This window comes from Neodiprion lecontei, chromosome 2 (assembly GCF_021901455.1).
Source record: "Neodiprion lecontei isolate iyNeoLeco1 chromosome 2, iyNeoLeco1.1, whole genome shotgun sequence".
Classification (NCBI taxonomy): Eukaryota; Metazoa; Arthropoda; class Insecta; order Hymenoptera; family Diprionidae; genus Neodiprion; species Neodiprion lecontei.
The window spans coordinates 14,091,712-14,110,781 of record NC_060261.1 but is presented as its reverse complement, the minus strand read 5'-3'; the positions used below and the strand labels follow the sequence as shown (position 1 = coordinate 14,110,781).

Below are 19,070 nucleotides of genomic sequence, written 5' to 3'. Positions count from 1 at the left end.
TTCCGATAAAATGGACGAAGAGCTCTGCGAGTAACTTTCGCATCTGCAGCGGGTAAGGTTGTCTACCTCCAGCAGATGAGCACTGTTACCTTCCTTAATTAGGAAGTCCGGTTATCCTCCCTGTCTCCGTTGCAAACATGCCCCCTGGGATCTGGTGATGCGTGAATAAACTTACGCGTACCTACACCGAACAAATCTATTATAAAAATAAACTACTCGTGTGGTAATTTTGTTTTAATATAGTTTTACTGAAGGAAAGCACGTTGTTCCAATATCCATAGTATACGTATGTATGGAACTAAATAACTACGGCACGGTAAAGAAGACAAAAGTTTATTGTGAAATTCGGTATAAACATGCCTACCATTTATTTCTGAAAAAAAGCTTCAAATTGATCCCCTCGATACACAGAGAAAAAACAGCGTGGGCAGAAATTGGACAAATTTACAGGGGTATCATAAATATTTTATGTGACAGAAGCTTTGATCTTTCATATCTTGTTTCAATTCAATCGTTCAATGCGCATTACTCGATTAGTCGACACGTAGAATATCAGAGAAGTTGTAATAAAAAAAATTGAACTTTAAAATTTGATCGCTATTTTTGGTTCAAAGATTAGCAAGCCTTTTATCAAACGACAGTATCCATCAAATTTAACGTGTAGGTAAGTACGAACGAGTGATGGAAGAAAAAATCAGATGTGATGAAAGAAATCTCTCCACGCATCATTGAATTTCCTATGGGAATTATGGATATTTGTATACGCTGGCTATACGCATGTCGAGTGTATCCAGTCAGCCTTAACAACGAACATCAAACACTGTATGATCGATAAAAAATATAATAATAAATTAATCGCGGGTTAACCGTTTGCTCGTGTTTGACGACCGATTAGTTCTCAATTAAAATGTCCACCCTCGCACCCCGGCGACCTCCTGATCCTCGAGTGCTACGCAAACGAAGTGAACCTGCCTGCCTACACGACAGACAACACAGATAATGCCGTCCGACATATGCTCTAGTCTGCAGGTCACCCTTTTAACCACCCGCTTGATACAGAAGCGAGATGGTCAACCAATCAACGGATTCAGGTACTAAGCTCGTCGGTGAAGCCATAAATTCTATTGCTTGATCATCGAGGGAACCATTCGTTTGCACAATGCTCGCCTGAATTCGACAAGGCGACAAAACGAGGAATTGTATGCTTGCAATTAGAAACTGGAAATCAACCGAGAGCAGAAATAGGTAAGTTGGCCTTGAACTTAGCTGCAACGAATCGGAAGCCAGGTAAAAATGTGACGTATGTATGCCGTATACGATATTGCCAGTGGGTGCTGAAATGACGCGGCGATAACAACGTGCAATAATGTCGTAAAATAAAATAAAGTAAAATTAACCGTCCTTATCTTAATTCGCCTACGTGCAAGGGATTACTTCGATGATAGTTACAAGCAATCGTACGAAAAAACTACGTTACATAGCGTATGGTTTCAGTGCGAAGTAGCTCACAAATATTGATGGTGCTTACATATCTAGATACTAATTATCCCCATCTCAATTTCAAATATTGGGAAGACTGGAATTGGAAGCCATTTCTGCAGCTCAAAGGATCATGGCAAGAGCCAATCGGCGGATTTGCGAAACCTTCGAGTCGATGCCAACTTCTGGTGACGTAGCAGTTTTTTGTAAGTTACTATACAAGTATCCGATCCACTGTAGTAGATGGTATGGTTTGAGATGGACATTAGAGTGCTTCGAAAAATTTTAATCTTGATGCGATTTTGAAGAAGAAAATATCGACTCGCGTCATTCTTCACTGGCAATGACCATCGAGCAGCTGCAACTAGTTTCTCACTTACCTTTATGACGTACACCAAGGTGTTACGTAACTAGTGCATCACTGAGGTTGAGTTCACGAATGATACGGTTGTTATTTGAGGACGGAAAAGTTAATACGACCTGAGAGTATATAGATATGATTTTGACAGTGTCAATTCATGTCGATATATTTTTTATACCTGTATATTTATTGCGATACTTTTATTGGCGTATCCATTTAAGCTCAGATCATCCTGAGATCAAATCCGAAATCCTTAAACACCGGATATACAAATCGATTCTCGTGTATAGTTTGACATCATGAAATATTTGTAAACCAGGATACTCAATCAGGACTTTAAAGGCAGATACATGCACAATCCATATGACGCTGATCATTAACCTGACGATTAAGCGAAATAACAGTGAGGAAACAAACGCGGATCGTCGTAGAGAAAAAGCCCCCCGGTCTGGTCGTACGCCCGTTTATAGGCGATAGTTTATTCGCTGGCTCCAGGGGATGGACTCGTTGTGATTGGCCTGCGCAGAAAGGGGTTGCGTAAACGAGCCCGCGTATATATGGAGGGATCCCGCCAGAATCTGCCTTAAGCTCATCTACAACGGTGACATCAGGAACAGGGGAGCTTGCAGGCACACCGATCAACTATTCGACTGCGAAACTTTGACTAGACGCTGATCGACCGGACCAGGTATCACCGTTGATCAAACTCGTGCATCGCATTCCGGCTAACTGAAAACTTCTTGTGAACCTGTGAACCAGTGAACCTGAAAAAGCTGTCTTGGTGAGTAGCCGGTGAAACAATACTCCTTTCCACTGGATCATTCATTCCACAGAGCGAAAGCTTTGCACACAGCAATTGCCATCATCCCTAACAACTTTCGGAATCCAATATTAACATGAGGTTGAAGTTTGTGGCCTGAATCTAACGATGCGTTTTCAGAAGGAATCGTCATTTTGCGACCGTAGGGTTGTCCGAAATTCAGTAAACCGTAATTAGGGAAACTCAACTCCTTCGAACTCATAATACAATGACAAAATAGTGATTTTCGTTTTAACATTTAGTTACGATCACGTTACTAATTGGAATGTGAAAGCATCACAAATTTCACACTATAATGTATCTTTTATTGGGGCTGCAGGCAAAGAAAATAATGACGATTCTGTTGTGACATAATCGTTTCCACCCTATCTCTTGTTTTGTAACGTGTTGCTCATCTACGTCCTCACGTCCGCAGCTCATTGTAATCAGTAGGAAAGCTGGTGACATTTTTCAGCGATTATTTTTCAAGGACCATTTTTTGCGAGAATGTTGTGGGAAGCACTTGTAGTGTCATCACTAACGATCATCCCTGATAGTGGTATGAAAGGGAGGTCCCCAAATTTATAATAAAAAAAAATTAAAAATCGTAAACAGAATTATTATTTGTTCAAGTCTGTAACTTTTTTTTATTGTTTGTCCGGTATTGAATAACATTTGCAGATTGATTGGTCAGTTACAGATTGACCCAACCGTGTCGTGTGAATGACCGAATTTTTATTATTTTTTCAAGCTTCAATTTTTAATGTGTTTTTATGGCAACAATTTCAATTGAACGTTTCGACCAGCGGAAAATAATACAAAAAATTGCAGCCTTGAAAAAATTATAATTGTGTTCACCATTTTTTTGCGAATCCCTCAACATTCTCAGAAAAAATAAGCCTTGAAAAATTAATAATCCCTGGAAAATGTTACCAGCTCTCAGACTATATTCTCGCAGTGTTTCAATTTTTAAACGCACAACTACACTAATACCTATACATCGGGAGTCTCTGGTAAAAGTGATGACTCCGAGCCACACGGTCACCGCTAGCGCCAATTAACGTACCCGGTTTAAACGCGTAGTTAAATCGAATGGTGTGTCTGATAATGTAATGACAGTATAGTAACTAGATTACTATGTGAAATTCATCTTCAAATTACTATATTACCTGATCAATTCATCTCGAAGAACCAATTACACTTGGAGACAAGAGTGCGAATGGAATTGTATGATACAAAGTGATTACGTGGAATCTACGTGAAATATATATTTTTCAATGGTATTGTTACAATCGTCAAGCTCAATACTACTTTCAAGTACGTCATTGACCCCGCTTTACAAATATCGATGATATTGACGGCCACGGTAGAATTCTATACCTGCTTGTCAGATACATTCCAATACAAACTTTGATTATATCGTTCTACACAAGCGATAATTCAGTCGGTTGGTTCACCACCCTACACCACAGCTACGGGAATGTTATTTAGATGAACTTTTATTAAGGTGGCAGTTTTGGCAGCCTAATTCGTCTGCATTAGAACAATTGGAATATTAACACAATAGAGTCTGCACAACCGTGAAGCAACGCGAAGGGGCACATTTTAATTATAGTTCATCTCATCTGCATCGTCGAGTGGGAATTTGACAAGACGTTTGCTAAATAGCAATCGTACATAGTCCGGAAACGTTAGTCATTGCAATTTGAGTGGAATCTGGAACGATGATCTGTTCACGAAAAAATGAGGTCAGTTCTCAATAATTTAGGGTGTACTTTCGTTGCGAGAAGGGCGCAATCTCACGGTGATCGTAAGAAACACAGAAGCTGCACCGCGCGATTTCGCAATATAGCAATGCAGCGCGAAAGTCGTTAAACCGCTTCAGTCAATAACGTCAATTTACTTGCATGCCTGCAATTCCCGAAGAGAAACTAGTTACAAAATGGAAATTAGATATTTGTTACTGTAATCAGAAAATCTAGTATGTGTTACCATTCTTTTCTTTTATGATCATTCGTAATATACTTTCTCGTAACTGTTGGGATGATTTTGATACTTGCACAATAATAAATTGATTTCTAGGCCTTGTTTACCTGAAAAAATGTAGTGAACTGGAGATATATATTATATTTGATGTTGCATTAACCGGAAAATGTTGTATTGATAATTATAATCACACTAAATAACTTGTACCACATTTTTATTAGCCTTCCAACAATATTGAACCGGCTATTGTAACAATTTACCAAGTTTGCTATAATTTTCTAGTAATTACACCAAATGAAATATTTCTTAGTGTGGGTGACAATTAACGCTGCATAGTTACTTTGTTTGATGCGATATTTCTTGCCCTCTGAAATTTTTCTCCGAACTAATTTTGGTCCCTAAACCCGCTTCTGCAACTTACCTAACAGAGTTACAACCGGCAGTCTGTGCTTCAGTTACAAAATAATGCCTCATTTCGGTTAACCTAGTATCTCTGCTAAAAAGTTGTTACCTCCAAACAAAGTTCAGCTGTAACTGCCACTAAAACTCTGCGATGGTCGATTCGACACGATTTTTCCCCATTTTCTTCTCGTTTGGTTCTCCACTTAACTAGATCGTCTGCAATTTCATTCTATTTTATGTCATATCCGTGTAGTCATACAGGGGTTATTAAAGAGATTTGGTCAAGTATCAGCAACTCATGAAAATTAATTAATTACTTATTCTGTACGCAAAGTTACGAATAACGTACAAAAGTGACAGCGATGCGAAACTGTACAGTCACAAAATCTATCGTATGGTTTGAAAATTTCGTATTCTGGGACCAGATTCAACAAATGTTGCTTACAAAATATTTATTAACCCAGTTTTTGCTCGAGTCTGCTTAACCTGCGCGATCGCCATAGCTTGTTGCACAGGTTTTTTTTTAGATTTTAATTATTCTCTCTACGTATTTACGATTATCCATATCACGTTACACTGCAGTTTAATGAGTCATGACAATTTTGAGCCGAATAAACTCTGAGGCAGCAAATTTATCGGTTTCGATGTTAACTGGTGAAGTCCCTCATTCCACTTGTCGCATGCAGGTACACAAATGAATGATAGAAGACAAATTGACGTTATCTCAATTTCGCATAAGTATAGGCACCCACGCCATGATAACCCTGCAGTAGGAAAGTTGAAAAACGCAAAATAACAAATGCGTTCACGGAATTTGAATGTTCAGATAATGATTGAATCGTTCATTGTTGTATTATCAATGCTACGACGTTTTATTGGCTTCAATAAACCGCAACGTTTATTTATAAAGGATTCCGAAGAATAAATTCAGCAACTCTCTATGCCACGTTATCGGCGTACTCGAAATTCCCTATCAGCGATGATGATCAGCTCTAGGGCCATAGAGAAAGTTCTCCTTAAGACTTGGCGTTAGTTTGAGAGAATAATCTGATGTAAGCCCAACAGGCGATATGTGTAAACGATAATAACGAAGTAAAATCCGCAATCTAAATCGGAACGATAATGATATATTGTCCGCTCGTGCAGTTCGGCGGCGGCTGTAACTTTCCGCATAGTTTTCTCGGATTTAGATCTAGTCTCGCAAGATAAACGTTCATGTGAGGCCAATATATCAGAAGTACGAAATCTCTGCGGTATCGAAAGTTAGTCACCAGTGCTTCCGACGAAAAGTTCGACGAACGTCGTTCATATTACACATATGTATAGATATTCGGACAAGCGTATGATTTTAACGCTGGATTTGATTGTAATTGCGTCTCCTTCAACTACTTTCTTCGTCTTAAATTAAATCATATTAGCCAAGTAAATTAGTCAATAAAGTATAAGATGCGTGTATTTTTTTTCCACTCACAACACATAATATCCTCTCATATTCACTCACAAAAACAGAATTAGAACACTCCATACATAAAAAAAGACTTACTTGTAACTGGTGATTGATTCTATTTATTACAGTCTGAATAGGCCGTTCAAAATTAATAATGTAACTTCAACTGCGCATAATTCGAAACCACAGTAATTAAATTTAATGGAATTTGACCTCGAATTGCGAATTAAGCTGTGTCAGATGCTGATTAAAAAAAAAATGATCGATGTGCATCCGATACATTTGATTTAATCGGCCGCGTTACGAGCCCAACAGACGCAAGCGATGTTTGCTTAGTCACGTATGAAAAGGGTTCTTGCTATGAATAGAAAGACATACCTATTGCAAAAAAATATGTTACAAACGATCCACTTGTTCTATCAAATTGAACCTAACTTAATTTAATGTTAAATTCAAACTGAAAACGAGCTGAATTGTGGCAAGTTAACTGCGTTATATCGATACGTAAAGTTTAAATGGTAACTCACGGTGACACATTTTTTTCCAGTCTACATAAAATGTACAGAGCGAGATAATTTCCAGAGTGTAATTATAGTGTTTAACTGTATTTCTTGTATTTATTTGGATTTGCTCTGATGCTGATCAGAGTGTGACTTGGGATCGATTAAACCTGGAACAATACATCAAAGGTGTACCGTTTTATCTTAAGCGATCATTAGGCCGAAGATTGATAGAGCGCGGAAGACGGAACGTGCGAATATGTGATGAGTAATTCGCGAGTAAACCTGTACACTTGCGGAAAAATACGTCAAATGATAATCTTAACCTTCAAGATAGTATCTTTTTGGGAGATAAGGAGACAGTCAAAAGCTTATCGTTTCGTCGCAATATGAGATCATTGATATTAAAATTCAGTGACAATTCCGTTGTTAATACACAAAAGATGCTAGAACTTTCTCGAAAACAATTTACACCACTCCCACCAGTAAAATGAATAAACAGTCTTGAGGAAATCATGCTATTTTACCCGTTCAGTCACACATTTTTCAACTCAATGTTTTGGCCGGAATTTTGTTACCCGCAGATTTTTTCGCTCATCACGAATCTGAACTCAGAATTTAATAATTTATAAATCCAAGACAGCGGATCCAATATGGCGAATGTAAAATCGAAAAACCTATCAAAATTCGATGATTATAGTCGAAATTTGTTATTCGAGGGTTTTTGGGGTTCTAAGAAGCATCAAAGATCATTTGAAGTTGTAAACTGTGACGAGGCTAGAACGCTGAGCATCCCACTATGATTGAAAGAGTTAAACGAAATAGCATATTCTTATACACGCTTGATTCATATATTATACTAACAAAACTTGAAACGCGTAACTAGGTACTTTTCATTGACTATTAACTACGGTCAATATGAACGTATTGACACATTTAATTCTAACATATGACAGACCTTTCGTGGTATAAGAATCAAACGTTGAGCTTGCATCGAGACTGAAATGAACTTTGGTGAAATGAATCGACTAATAAATGATAGCGTCTTACCTCGGAGGCGTTTACTTGGAATAGACAATGTTGCCAGACAATGAGCGAGATTTTCATTTAATGCTTACTTACACAGCGAAGGTCGTATCACGTGAGTTCATTTGGTAGGTGAGTCGCTCTGGGGCGGGTGCTAGTCTTACCGAAGACACGTATTCCAACTGGAAGGTAGAACGTACTCTGGGGATCTGAAATACCAAATAATTCACAGTTTCCTATTATACTGGTAAGCCCATCGGGGTGTTTAAATGGATTAAACACCCCCAGCGTTACCTACAATTCTGCTATTCATAAACTTGAAATTGGAATCAAGCGATCGAAATCGTAAATCTAACTGTATACTTGGCTGCGGGTGACAAACATCTGTATTAATATCTCCACCGGGCTTATTTCAATATTTTCATCAAATGATATAGTTATTTGAGGGTAAATAATCGTTAGTTTTAGCCTTGAAGAAAGTTATTAAAATTTTATCGCACCGTGTTATCGATGGCCGCTCATCCGGAAAGCGTGTGGTTTTTAATTGTTATCTTATTGTTAGTTAACGAAAGTGGATAGATTAAGATATTGACCGTGTACTCGAATTGATAATATCATTTAATACCGTATTTTCGGGGCGTGAGAAAGAGGTAGTGAAAGAAACAAGAAAAAGGGACCATAATGACATGCCAAAACCGATCGATCTGTTAGCAAGCTGACCAGTTTTGAGAAACTTCCTCCATCAACTATGGTTCTTAAGTACATAGGACACTGTGTGAAATCTGTATACACACTTTAAAACCCTTCTGACAAAGACTTCAATAACCTATCGACATTGCTTCGAAAACGGACCATTCAGCCTAGCACTGAACTACACAACCTCAGGAGCAGGGGCAGTGACTCGTAGTTTAAATTCGCAATATCGTCACTCTGCACCTTGGTACACACAAAAGAACCAATCCATCACAGACTGTACTGCCAGACTTTCTCTGGCGGCGGACCATTCGTCCGGAACTTCCGTCAGTGGATGTCTAAGGGTCAATGTTGAGGTTTTGATCGAGCCCAGGTAGTTGAATGGTGAGACAATATGGAAGTCAGATTCGACAACAGCGGTTGCAGAAATATTTCTCGTCCCCTACCGCAAAAATATGATTTTTAAACTTATCGTTAACATATTATACCAAAACTTAGTCTATTTCACTCTGAAATAGGCGCTATGAATATTGTTACTTGAACAAGATATTCTATGGTTTTATTACTCTCAGAAGATTTACCACTTATAATCGCACTGTGGTTAAATATTTACTAAACATTTCGGGGCCGTAATTAGTAGGCAATATTATACGACAATACTAGGAACGAGAATAACAGTTTTTTGGTGTGGTTAAATGTTTGATTCTACAGAATCCATGAAATTTCAATACCTTCATCACCGGTCGTTTGAACGCGGGCTAAAACCAAAGTTCTGGGTTTTGATTTTTCATGCAATAGTATTTCCTGAGGTTTAAAAATTGAGAAGATTTTTTTTTTTTTTAATTCTGATAACCAGCTATTTTAATTTGTGCACCAAATTCAAATTCAAATTCAAATTCAAATATTTGACTTCAAAAGTTACAAAAATGATAACCAGCGGCTCAATCAGTAAAAGCATTATAGTTTGACGAATTTAACCATTTTTCTGTTCGTCTGTCCGCAAATACCAATTTTAGTCTCTGCACCCCGAACATATTTCACAAAGACTAATGGAGCTTGGATTAATTTCTATAACGCCGGCTTTGCTGGTCAATAGCCTCTGACTAATAATTCTCCCTCTGGCGTTCAAAGGTGTGTTAGATTACGACCACGTAATAGGGTTCGCTAGGCGAGTTCACAAGCTGGGACCCTATCGAAATTTGAAATTATTGAAATACAATCACTTATTGTCTGTATGACTGACAATAACCGAATTCAATGTCATTTTATGTTTCTAGATTCGGATCAACATGGTTGAACAGAAAATGCCAGTTACATTGAGCTTACTTTCGGGCCTGCTAATACTGGTCGCCTTGTACCCACTCTCTGTCCACGGTGAGCCTGACCCAATGGCACGACCAACCAGGCCCAAAGTATTTACGAGTGCCGACGAACTACGAAGATATCTTGACCTGGTGAAGGACTATTATTCTCTGAATGGAAAGGCCAGGTTTGTATCAACTTCGGATTATCACTAATAGAAGTCAATTAAATCGTACTCAACGAATTTCCAGGACATGTTATGATTAAAAATGTATTTTTATCGCATGTTCCCAGATACGGGAAGCGGGCGCAAATTTTTCCAGCCACCGAAAATCCATGGGACATCATGCGAGTACCTCCGCCATCGGCCGGAGGTTTTGCTCTCCGGCAACAAAAATTAGAGCAGAAACTGCAACATGAGATGGAAAATCTTTCTAAGCATGGATCGCAAAAAGGAATTCAGACCGAACTGCAAGAACCACAGCAGCTTGAGCCCAGACAATTTCAACATGGCGGATCACAACTATCCTATTTATACGACGCAATGGCCAAATACTACGATGAATTACAGTAGTGACCCTATAAGGACAAAATCTGTTGTTCAATTTAAGCAAACTGTTGACATAGTTGAATTATCGAGGCTGGTCATAAATTCTGTAAATTTTACGTCCGTCTTGAAGTCACAGCCCACTTCCATTTCTACTAATCTAGTCTTGACTCTTTTAGAACAGAAGAAAAATCAATCTTACTTTCCTGCTTTTATGAAAGAGCTGTCTCGCTGAAATCTGTATTGAAATAATATACGTATTATAATATATACTTACTAAATAAGATGTAAAATAAACAAGATGAGCATCCGTTTCATGGTTTATTCACCAAAATCAGTTAGGACTAACTCATCTTCCATTTTTGTAACAAGTTTTAACAACGACGCCAGCCAGTAATATAATTTTACCTCAATTATAAAAGTTTATTTTTATTTTTTTTTGTTAAATACAGTCATACATTAGAAAATATTAACTATTCATTTCTGTTGAAGTACAAATAAATACTAAGTTGAAGTCATTCATCATTCATGATAGGGTTAATTTATTGAATTTAGTTATTAGCATATCATACAAATTGCTCACAAATTGTATGAATAGTACAGAGCGATATGAGTCGTGCATTTTTGTTGTTTCCATCTTCCCAGGTAGTGATACTAACATTCTGACGACAGTACTTATTTACATCGGGAAACTTGTAGATGCTGGGTCAGTTTCGATAGAGTTAACGACTAACGGACTCATCTAATGTGGTATCTTCAGTGGCAACACAGCCTGCATTTGCAGGCCAATCGCAAACTTGTTCCACGGGATTGAATTCCAGTCCAGGTGCACACGTCATTTCAACTTTACTTCCGTGATTACATAGATAGAAACGGTTACAGTCAGATGGGTGCGCAATGTGAACCGCATCGCTTCCATTACTCTCAGGGCATTCCGTTGGTATAATCACTTCTTCTGTGGTAGCAGCTTCTTCTGTGATGCTAGGAACTTCAGTTATGCTAGATTCGTCAGAGTCGTCGTTCTCATCTTCGGTAGAAGAGCTGGTGGAGCTCTCAACTTCTTCTGATTCTTCCAATGTACATCCAACGGCTTCGGGCCAATCGCAAACTTGTAAAATGGGATTGAATGCAAGACCACTCGGGCAGCTCCACAGCACTTTCTCCCCATGGTTGCATTTGTAGAATACACCGCAGTTAGATTCGTGAGCGATGTGAACTGCATCACCTTCGTTATTTTCGGGGCATTCCGTTGGTATTATCACCTCTGCTTCTGTAGTGGCGGAACCGGAACCGTCGGTCTCGTCAGAGTCGCTTTCCGTCGAAACTGCACTTGAATCCTCAGAACTAGAATCGGTCGATTCCTCCTCATCGGTTTCGTCACCTTCGTCATCCTCGTCACTGTCTTCATGGCTTTCAGTTGTACCGGAACTTTCAGAATCTTCCTCGCTTTGTGCTACGCATCCAGCTGACCAGGGCCAGTCGCAAACTTGTAAAACGGGATTAAATGCAAGACCACTCGGGCACGCATGTGTCACCTTCTCCCCATGGTTACACTTGTAGAATAGGCTGCAATTCGAGGGATGGGCGATGTGTACTGCGTCTCCTTCGTTATTCTCCGGACATTCTGTTGGTATTATCACCTCTGCCTCTGTAGTGGTGGAATCGGAACCGTCCGTCTCGTCGGACTCGCTTTCTGTCGGAGGTGCACTTGAATCCTCAGAACTTGTATCCTCATCGATTTCCTCACTTTCCTCATCCTCGTTGCTGTCTTCATTGCTTGCGGTTGTACCAGAACTTTCAGAATCTGCCTCGCTCTGTACTTCGCATCCAGCTGACCAGGGCCAATCGCATACTTGTTCAGCGGCATTGAATGCTAGACCAGTTGGACACTGCTGCAACACCTTCTCTCCAAAGTTACACTTGTAGAATAGACCACAGTCGGATTCATGGGCAATATGAACCGCTTCACCTTCGTTATCCTCAGGACATTCTGTTGGTGGTGACGATTCACTTTCTTCGCTTTCTGAAACTTCGTCATCTTCAGGAGCTTCTGTAGTAATTATAGGTTCTTCCGGAGCTAGTGTAGTCACTTCAGGGATCTCTGTAGCAGCTTCGGTTGTTACAATATTGACGTCCTCAGAAATTCGACAATTAGACTCTTCTGGCCATACGCAAATTTGTCTAACCGCATCAAAGTGAAGCTTGCCTCCGACTTTATTGCTTACAGGGCATTGCATTAACGTTCGCTCTCCATTTCTACAGGAGTAAAAGAGCGAACAATCAGATTCGTGGGGCACGTGAATTGTGGCATTAACCGGATCAGTATCCGGACATTCTGTCCAAATTGTTGACTCGTCTTCTGCGTTGGCTGAAGTGACAGCTACTGCGGCCAACAGTACTGCGGCCAAAAGGCTTGTTGCTGCAAAAATTGAATTATCACTAATTAAGAACCACTTGAATCCATGGACGAAAATAAATGTTAAAAAATTTTCAATGATGGAATAATGATGAAGTTGTAAAGTTTGAAAAATACTAGATGGATTAATATGATTTGAAATCCTCCGATTCTTCCGATTTTTTTAACAACTAGAATTTCGACGAATCACTACACTGCATGTGAAATTGGTGTCTTTTATACATAAGTACTGTAACTAAGATATCGTTGTCGAAGCACCTACCTCTCATTGTAAGTATCCTGAACTATGCACTGATACTCGAATCAATTTTCACTCTTCAACTCGGGAAATGATGGTCGAGATACAGGCACGGTCTCTTTTATAATAACGGAAGACACCTTATCACTACGTAATGAGTGATTATCATATCTCCGGAATCGATGGCCTTTGTAAGAAAATGAGGGAAGGAGAACTCCTAATCTCGCGGATTTCGCGGAAATCCCAAGTGCTTTGTGACAACTTCAATTGGCAATAAATTCAGTTGGTTTAGTCGGACTTCAATATACAGCTACACCTCACGATGCAGTCACTCCACTTATTGCCAGCGAACTCTTCGTCTCGGCGTTCCAATTTTAACATAAATTACGATTGAATTTTTACAAGTAGTTTGCGTAGTAAATCTCGGCCTTTTTCATTGCTTTCGTAGTCAAGGAGATTCTAACTGGTGACGACGTAAGGTTGGTTTCTTTATGAAAACAAAATCCACTCTTTTTCAATTTTACAGGAAAAAAGATTTCGAATACCGTAAATGTGCATATTTTGATAAATCACATCTTCAAATATTATAAAATAATCTGATGCTGGTTAAACAGTTGAATCTCAATTGAATCTTGTACAGTAGTGAAATTTCAATTCATTTTCCGTCCTATCAAGGGCTCTCATAGGTGAAATTCTGATAACTTTTACAGAAGTGATAGTATTCTAGCTTCCGTATCAACAAGTAAATTTTCATTTTTTTACTATCTTGCATCTTCCGTTTAGCGAACAAGTTAAATTCGTACGTATGATTACAAAATCACATAGCTCATCAAACGATAGGATAACTAAGTGTAAATAATGAGTTCAGAATGACAATGTCATTTTATCTGATTTCATGAAATTCTCTCTAACGCTAACTGGCGGTACCGTTTATCATTGCTTCGTTAAAATTTCAAGAGCTGAGGTTCATGCGAAAAGAATAACAAATCGTGTCTGTATCTTATCATATCGAAATCGACTGTCGTCACCCTACAATCTGACTGCGATCGTTAACTATACCTTATCGATAAATATTTAGGACTGATTTATCACCTAGTATTCAAGACGATGATAAGAAGAACCGAGAAATGCATGAATCAGACTTTTTTTAAATCTATGATCAATGCGATCATTACTTGCAGGTGTCATCGAAAATTCATCGTTATAGGAAGTCTCATTGGAATACCACGCCATCTAAAATATTTCTGGTAATCGTCTGAGAAATCTCGACAGGTTATCTCTGCGCAATAGAACCGTAGGTAATATAATATATGTTTTATTGCTTCCATTTCATTGATATCCAGATAGCAAAATTTTTGCAAACTGCATGCAATTTAAACGCGCAATGACCATCTGATACAAGCAAAGCAAACAATCGTTCGGTGTATATAATAGTTGAGTTTGCTAAAATTGCAAAAATGGGAAGTGTTGGTAAATTAATTTAATGCTACTTATGTTAATAAAATTTGATTCTAATGTTTACCATCCATAATCGCAACTGAACGTGTTTCGTATAAATTTTACAAACAAGTGAATTTCGGCCTAAGTGCTGTGACAGTTATTTCTTGAAATAGCTGCGGGAAAAACAAGTATATTTTGCATAAAGGGTTTAGATAGGAAATGTATAACGAATGATCCAGACTGTTACATATTACATTCCACAACGAAATTGTGTAAAACTTCACTAGCTGCTTCAGGCAAATGCAATTGCTCTGGTTCTTTTCTTGACAAATACACCAGAAATCTACAGGTTTGTTAATAAATATGATCTTGTATCGGCATCGGCAAGTGCGATAAGATTTTTGAAAAGCTTATCTTTTAAGCTCGGTGTGGATGTAGGTAACCCAAGGGTCTTCCCCATGAGAGTCAATCGATACTCGACGCAAGTGCTCGGTTCCTCAATTTGTTTATCTACCATTGATTGCTTTAATACAACGATAAACCAGAATGCATTACCCGATGAACGTATTATACTAATTAACTTTTGTTTTACAACATTTGTGGAATCATACGAGTTTAAAAGATACTGGCACAGTACGTGACAAGATTACACGCATACTTCAATTCTACTCTCGATTGTAATTTGCCAGCTTGACTCGATTTACACTTGCGAGAGGGATTGGACGAAAAGATAACGGGGATTTTTAAAACCTAAAGATTATCGGTATTATGATTACCTGTATGTGTAGCAAAACTGTTTGCAATAGTGATAATCGAAATCGACCATTCCATTAAGGAATAGTGAAAAAATAGATAAGTGGAAAGAATCAACAAAAAAATAATTACTCAAGGAATCGAATGACTTTGATTTCTAAAACCTGACCATGGGAAATAAATTTAACGACTGCGAAAAAATTGCTTCCAACTTATTCGATGGCGTTATCCGAATACAGTATCCGAAGATAGTGTGCCTTACAAGACAATGAGGTACTGGGCTGATGTGATTGTTATTATTATTGATTATCAGTCTCATGTGGGATGGGGATTAGCTGGTAGATTATCACTAATATGAAAATGACGTAAGACCTACACGATCATGCATTTGTAGCGTAATCGGAAACCACGTACTCTCTGCGAGGTTGATACCAGAGCCTCGCTATAAGGTATGTGTATACACGAAGGGAAATGAATTTTTGAATCAAGAAAATAGATTTTGTTAGAGTCCATTCACTACCAATCTAGTATTCCTTATTTGCTCCAAATACGATGACTTCAATTCAACAATTTCGATTTAGTTAGTTTGCCAAAATGATTTAGTCAAGCGAATTCCTTGATTCAACAAAAACCTTTCTTGTCGCGATCGAGTGAGCTACTGATTCGAGTGAACTTTTTCATGTGTTTCCGAAATTGAATCAACCACATATCATTTCATTTCTAGTTGACGTATTGTTCCTCCAAATAGTATGTTCGTTGAGAGAAGCAATCAGGTATTTCAAATAAGATAAGTTGGTACGTGAATCTAGCCAACACAAAATTTCCATCGATTGAATGCCATACTTTGTTGATTTAACCGGAGCTTGTTTGGCGTAACTGGTTGAATCAATTGCACTAATTTGTTTACGAGGTAAAAAAAAAAAAAAAACACCGGATGATTCGAAACAAGTAGAGAATATATTTATCGTCAACCTCAGTATATGGTACTATAAACAGCCACCAGGCGGTAAACTCTCTCGCTAAAGAAATAGCTTCAGAGATAGTTATGAAACCGGGTAGTCGGCTAGGAATATCAGACACGAACAACTTAGGATTTAAGTTTATCATCAGACCTGTTACAAACGAACAAAGCATAATACCAAGGTGCCGACAAACAAACAAACACTTTGAAACATGTTCAATTTAATCTTCAACAATAAGTTTGCGGAATGTAACCCATTAAATATCAAATACATTCCTCAAAATTTTGTGTCAACGGAATTGTAATTGATATCATTCGAAGAATACATATTGTTGTGCACTTGAATAACTCTAATGTTCAGTCAATGCAAAATATATTTGAAACAACACAAATTTCATTACCTGCCTCAATCATTGAACTCTTGACTCGAAAAAACATGAATTTAGAACAACCTGAAAACAAAGAACAACCGAAAACGATTGAGGTGCGTTCAATCAAATTTTTAGTCATTTGAATCACACATTTTCTTGATACAAAATTCGCAACATCGCAAGGAACTCAAGCCGTGTTATCTTGAATAAATTGATAGTCAGCATGATCATTCAAAGGCTTGAGTCAATTCTATATTAATTTATTACGAGTATTTTGTTGAATTAAGTAAGTATTGTGTTCCCCGCATTTGACTATAGTATCTAACTTAATCAAACGAATATCACTTGACTCAAATAATCCTTTCCCTCCGTTGTATATTGGACAACTCTAGCGTCAGTTGACAATGCAGAAATGGCCCACCATATTTTTGAAGATTACAAATAGATTTCAGATTTGCTAAGAGATTGACTCTGTGTTAGATAATCTGGGATTATCAATCTTAGTCAATGCTGTCAATATCGAATGAAAAGAATTTCTGCGTGTAATAAAATCATCTCAAAATTCAATGTTACTGCCTCACTGACTTGATATCGTACAATAGTGTCTCGAATGCTGACCTCATATTTTTTAAGTCGACCAAAACAATATTCTCTTAAAGCGCAATAAACAGTAAAACGGGATAATATTTGTGCGAAGAAACGAAAAATATTCGACGAAAAACAGCACAAATAGATAATTTAATGAGGCATCTATCTTATATACCATATATATATATATATATATATACGCATGTGTATCAGAGAAACGGATTGAGGATATCTTGATTAATTCGGACTAGACATGCGCGCAATTCGTTTTCCGCACTAACAATACCGTTCACAAATTCACGACGATATCGATGTCCGATATTAATTATCGCTAGTCTTTTTTTTAATTCCACATATTCGGGCATATACCTCATGTGCCCATTCTCCGAATGCGAATGGAAATGAACGTGGCCTATAAATGCCAACGAACCGAATCGTTGGTCCGTCAAGCTGTGAATCAGACGTTTTCGTCAAAACACTCAACGAAAAGTAAGCGTCGAACGGAAAAGAAATTCTATATGATGTGAAAAAATTGACGAAACTGTTTTTGCGTGCCTTCATCTCCATTCGCGTTCTCTAGGTCCAGGGCTGGTAACGGCAGAACTTCAAAAGAAAAGTGAGAAGAGCGACGTTTTTGATTGAAATAGTAGCTGTTGAATTACTAAAAAGTGACCAAAAAATTACTCGCTGAATTATTTTTCGCGCTTTATTCACAGTAAAGAACTGTTTCCTTGTTTGATATGGCAATGAGTGATGGATCATGAGGAAGTCGAATTACCAGTCATGCTCATGTATAATAAATTCGTAGTAAAATTTGTGTTCATTAAACAAACGTATAAATACTAAAATGATGATAATAAAAATTAGTAAAATATCATCTTCACAACAAAATACTTCGTACCTGCAGATAATTGTAATATTCCTTTTACTTTTACGATCATTTAAGAGGACTCGTTGCCCGTCTACGCGTGATTTTTAAGTTAGCATTGAACAGCTACTATTGATAAGCGGGGGTTCAAAAATAAACAATGTTTATATGACTGAAAGATACTAGTTTTATCATTATTTTGAACATCGGAATTTAAAAACTTGTCTACAATTGTTTTACTTTGCACTCGCACACGATTTTCACAACACTTTCCACGTGACCTTCGAAACCGTTAGTACGATTTTTATCCAGTTTGTCACACATTTATTCTCACAAGTAATTTTGCTGGAATCAAAATTACTCACGTCCGATATAATAAAGAAAGAGAGTACTGTGAAGACTTTAGAGTTCTTAGTTCCAAAAATAACTACGAGTTTCTTGAACCTGAAAACACTTGTTTTTTTTTTTTCCTTCATTCCATGCAATGGTCACCTCGATAATGCCATAAAAAGTGCACAGTTGACGCAAAGTCTATTACCTTCTGAAGATGTAGTAAGTCGAACAATTATAGACCATTTTTCAAATTCCAAAACATAAAATATAGATAAAAACAGTGCCTTTCAGTCGTATATAATCATTGGTAATTTGTTTACCTTCCTCTATCCAACAGAAGCTATTGAAAATCGCCTTATACGCAGAGGACGATGTATTTTTTAAATATATTCATCACAGTTATATGGCATGGAATTGAAATCCGAGTATTTTATTGTCTTCTAATGCACTCAATATTTTGATTTATTTGAATCCAAGAAGTTTACTCATCAGCTCTTCAGATCTTCTCGTACAGCTGACCAATTCTGAAAGTTAATTAGTTTTGAATCGAGCCAACTATC

At 37.8% G+C, this 19,070-nt stretch overlaps 2 protein-coding genes across 3 annotated transcripts; one reads left to right on the top strand and one right to left on the bottom strand.

Annotated features, from left to right (window-relative positions):
* Positions 1 to 1,580: 1,580 nt before the first annotated feature.
* On the top strand, positions 1,581 to 10,852 carry LOC107222556. Of its 2 annotated transcripts, XM_015662008.2 has the most exons (4): positions 1,581 to 1,685; positions 2,160 to 2,621; positions 9,971 to 10,182; positions 10,290 to 10,852. In XM_015662008.2, the coding sequence occupies exons 3-4, from the start codon at positions 9,983 to 9,985 to the stop codon at positions 10,567 to 10,569; spliced, it is 480 nt and encodes a 159-aa protein (XP_015517494.2). In that variant the 5' UTR covers positions 1,581 to 1,685; positions 2,160 to 2,621; positions 9,971 to 9,982; the 3' UTR covers positions 10,570 to 10,852. The 2 variants fall into 2 exon arrangements, with proteins under 2 accessions (XP_015517494.2, XP_015517573.2); XM_015662087.2 differs by lacking the exons at positions 1,581 to 1,685; positions 2,160 to 2,621 and adding an exon at positions 8,137 to 8,247.
* A 215-nt stretch (positions 10,853 to 11,067) lies between these two features.
* Positions 11,068 to 13,346, bottom strand: LOC107223120 (chondroitin proteoglycan-2). The gene is made up of 2 exons (XM_015662748.2): positions 13,221 to 13,346; positions 11,068 to 12,961 (listed from the first exon to the last, which is right to left on the bottom strand). Exons 1-2 carry the CDS (start codon positions 13,225 to 13,227, stop codon positions 11,265 to 11,267), a joined length of 1,704 nt encoding a protein of 567 aa, XP_015518234.2. The 5' UTR covers positions 13,228 to 13,346; the 3' UTR covers positions 11,068 to 11,264.
* Between the last annotated feature and the right edge of the window lie 5,724 nt (positions 13,347 to 19,070).

What these genes read in the sequence shown, in the direction of transcription:
- LOC107222556 (XM_015662008.2), top strand. Translation starts at nt 9,983, where the DNA reads ATGGTTGAACAGAAAATGCCAGTTACATTGAGCTTACTTTCGGGCCTG. An exon ending in TCTCTGAATGGAAAGGCCAG is followed by an intron (nt 10,183 to 10,289) that starts GTTTGTATCAAC and finishes GCATGTTCCCAG; the next exon opens with ATACGGGAAGCGGGCGCAAA.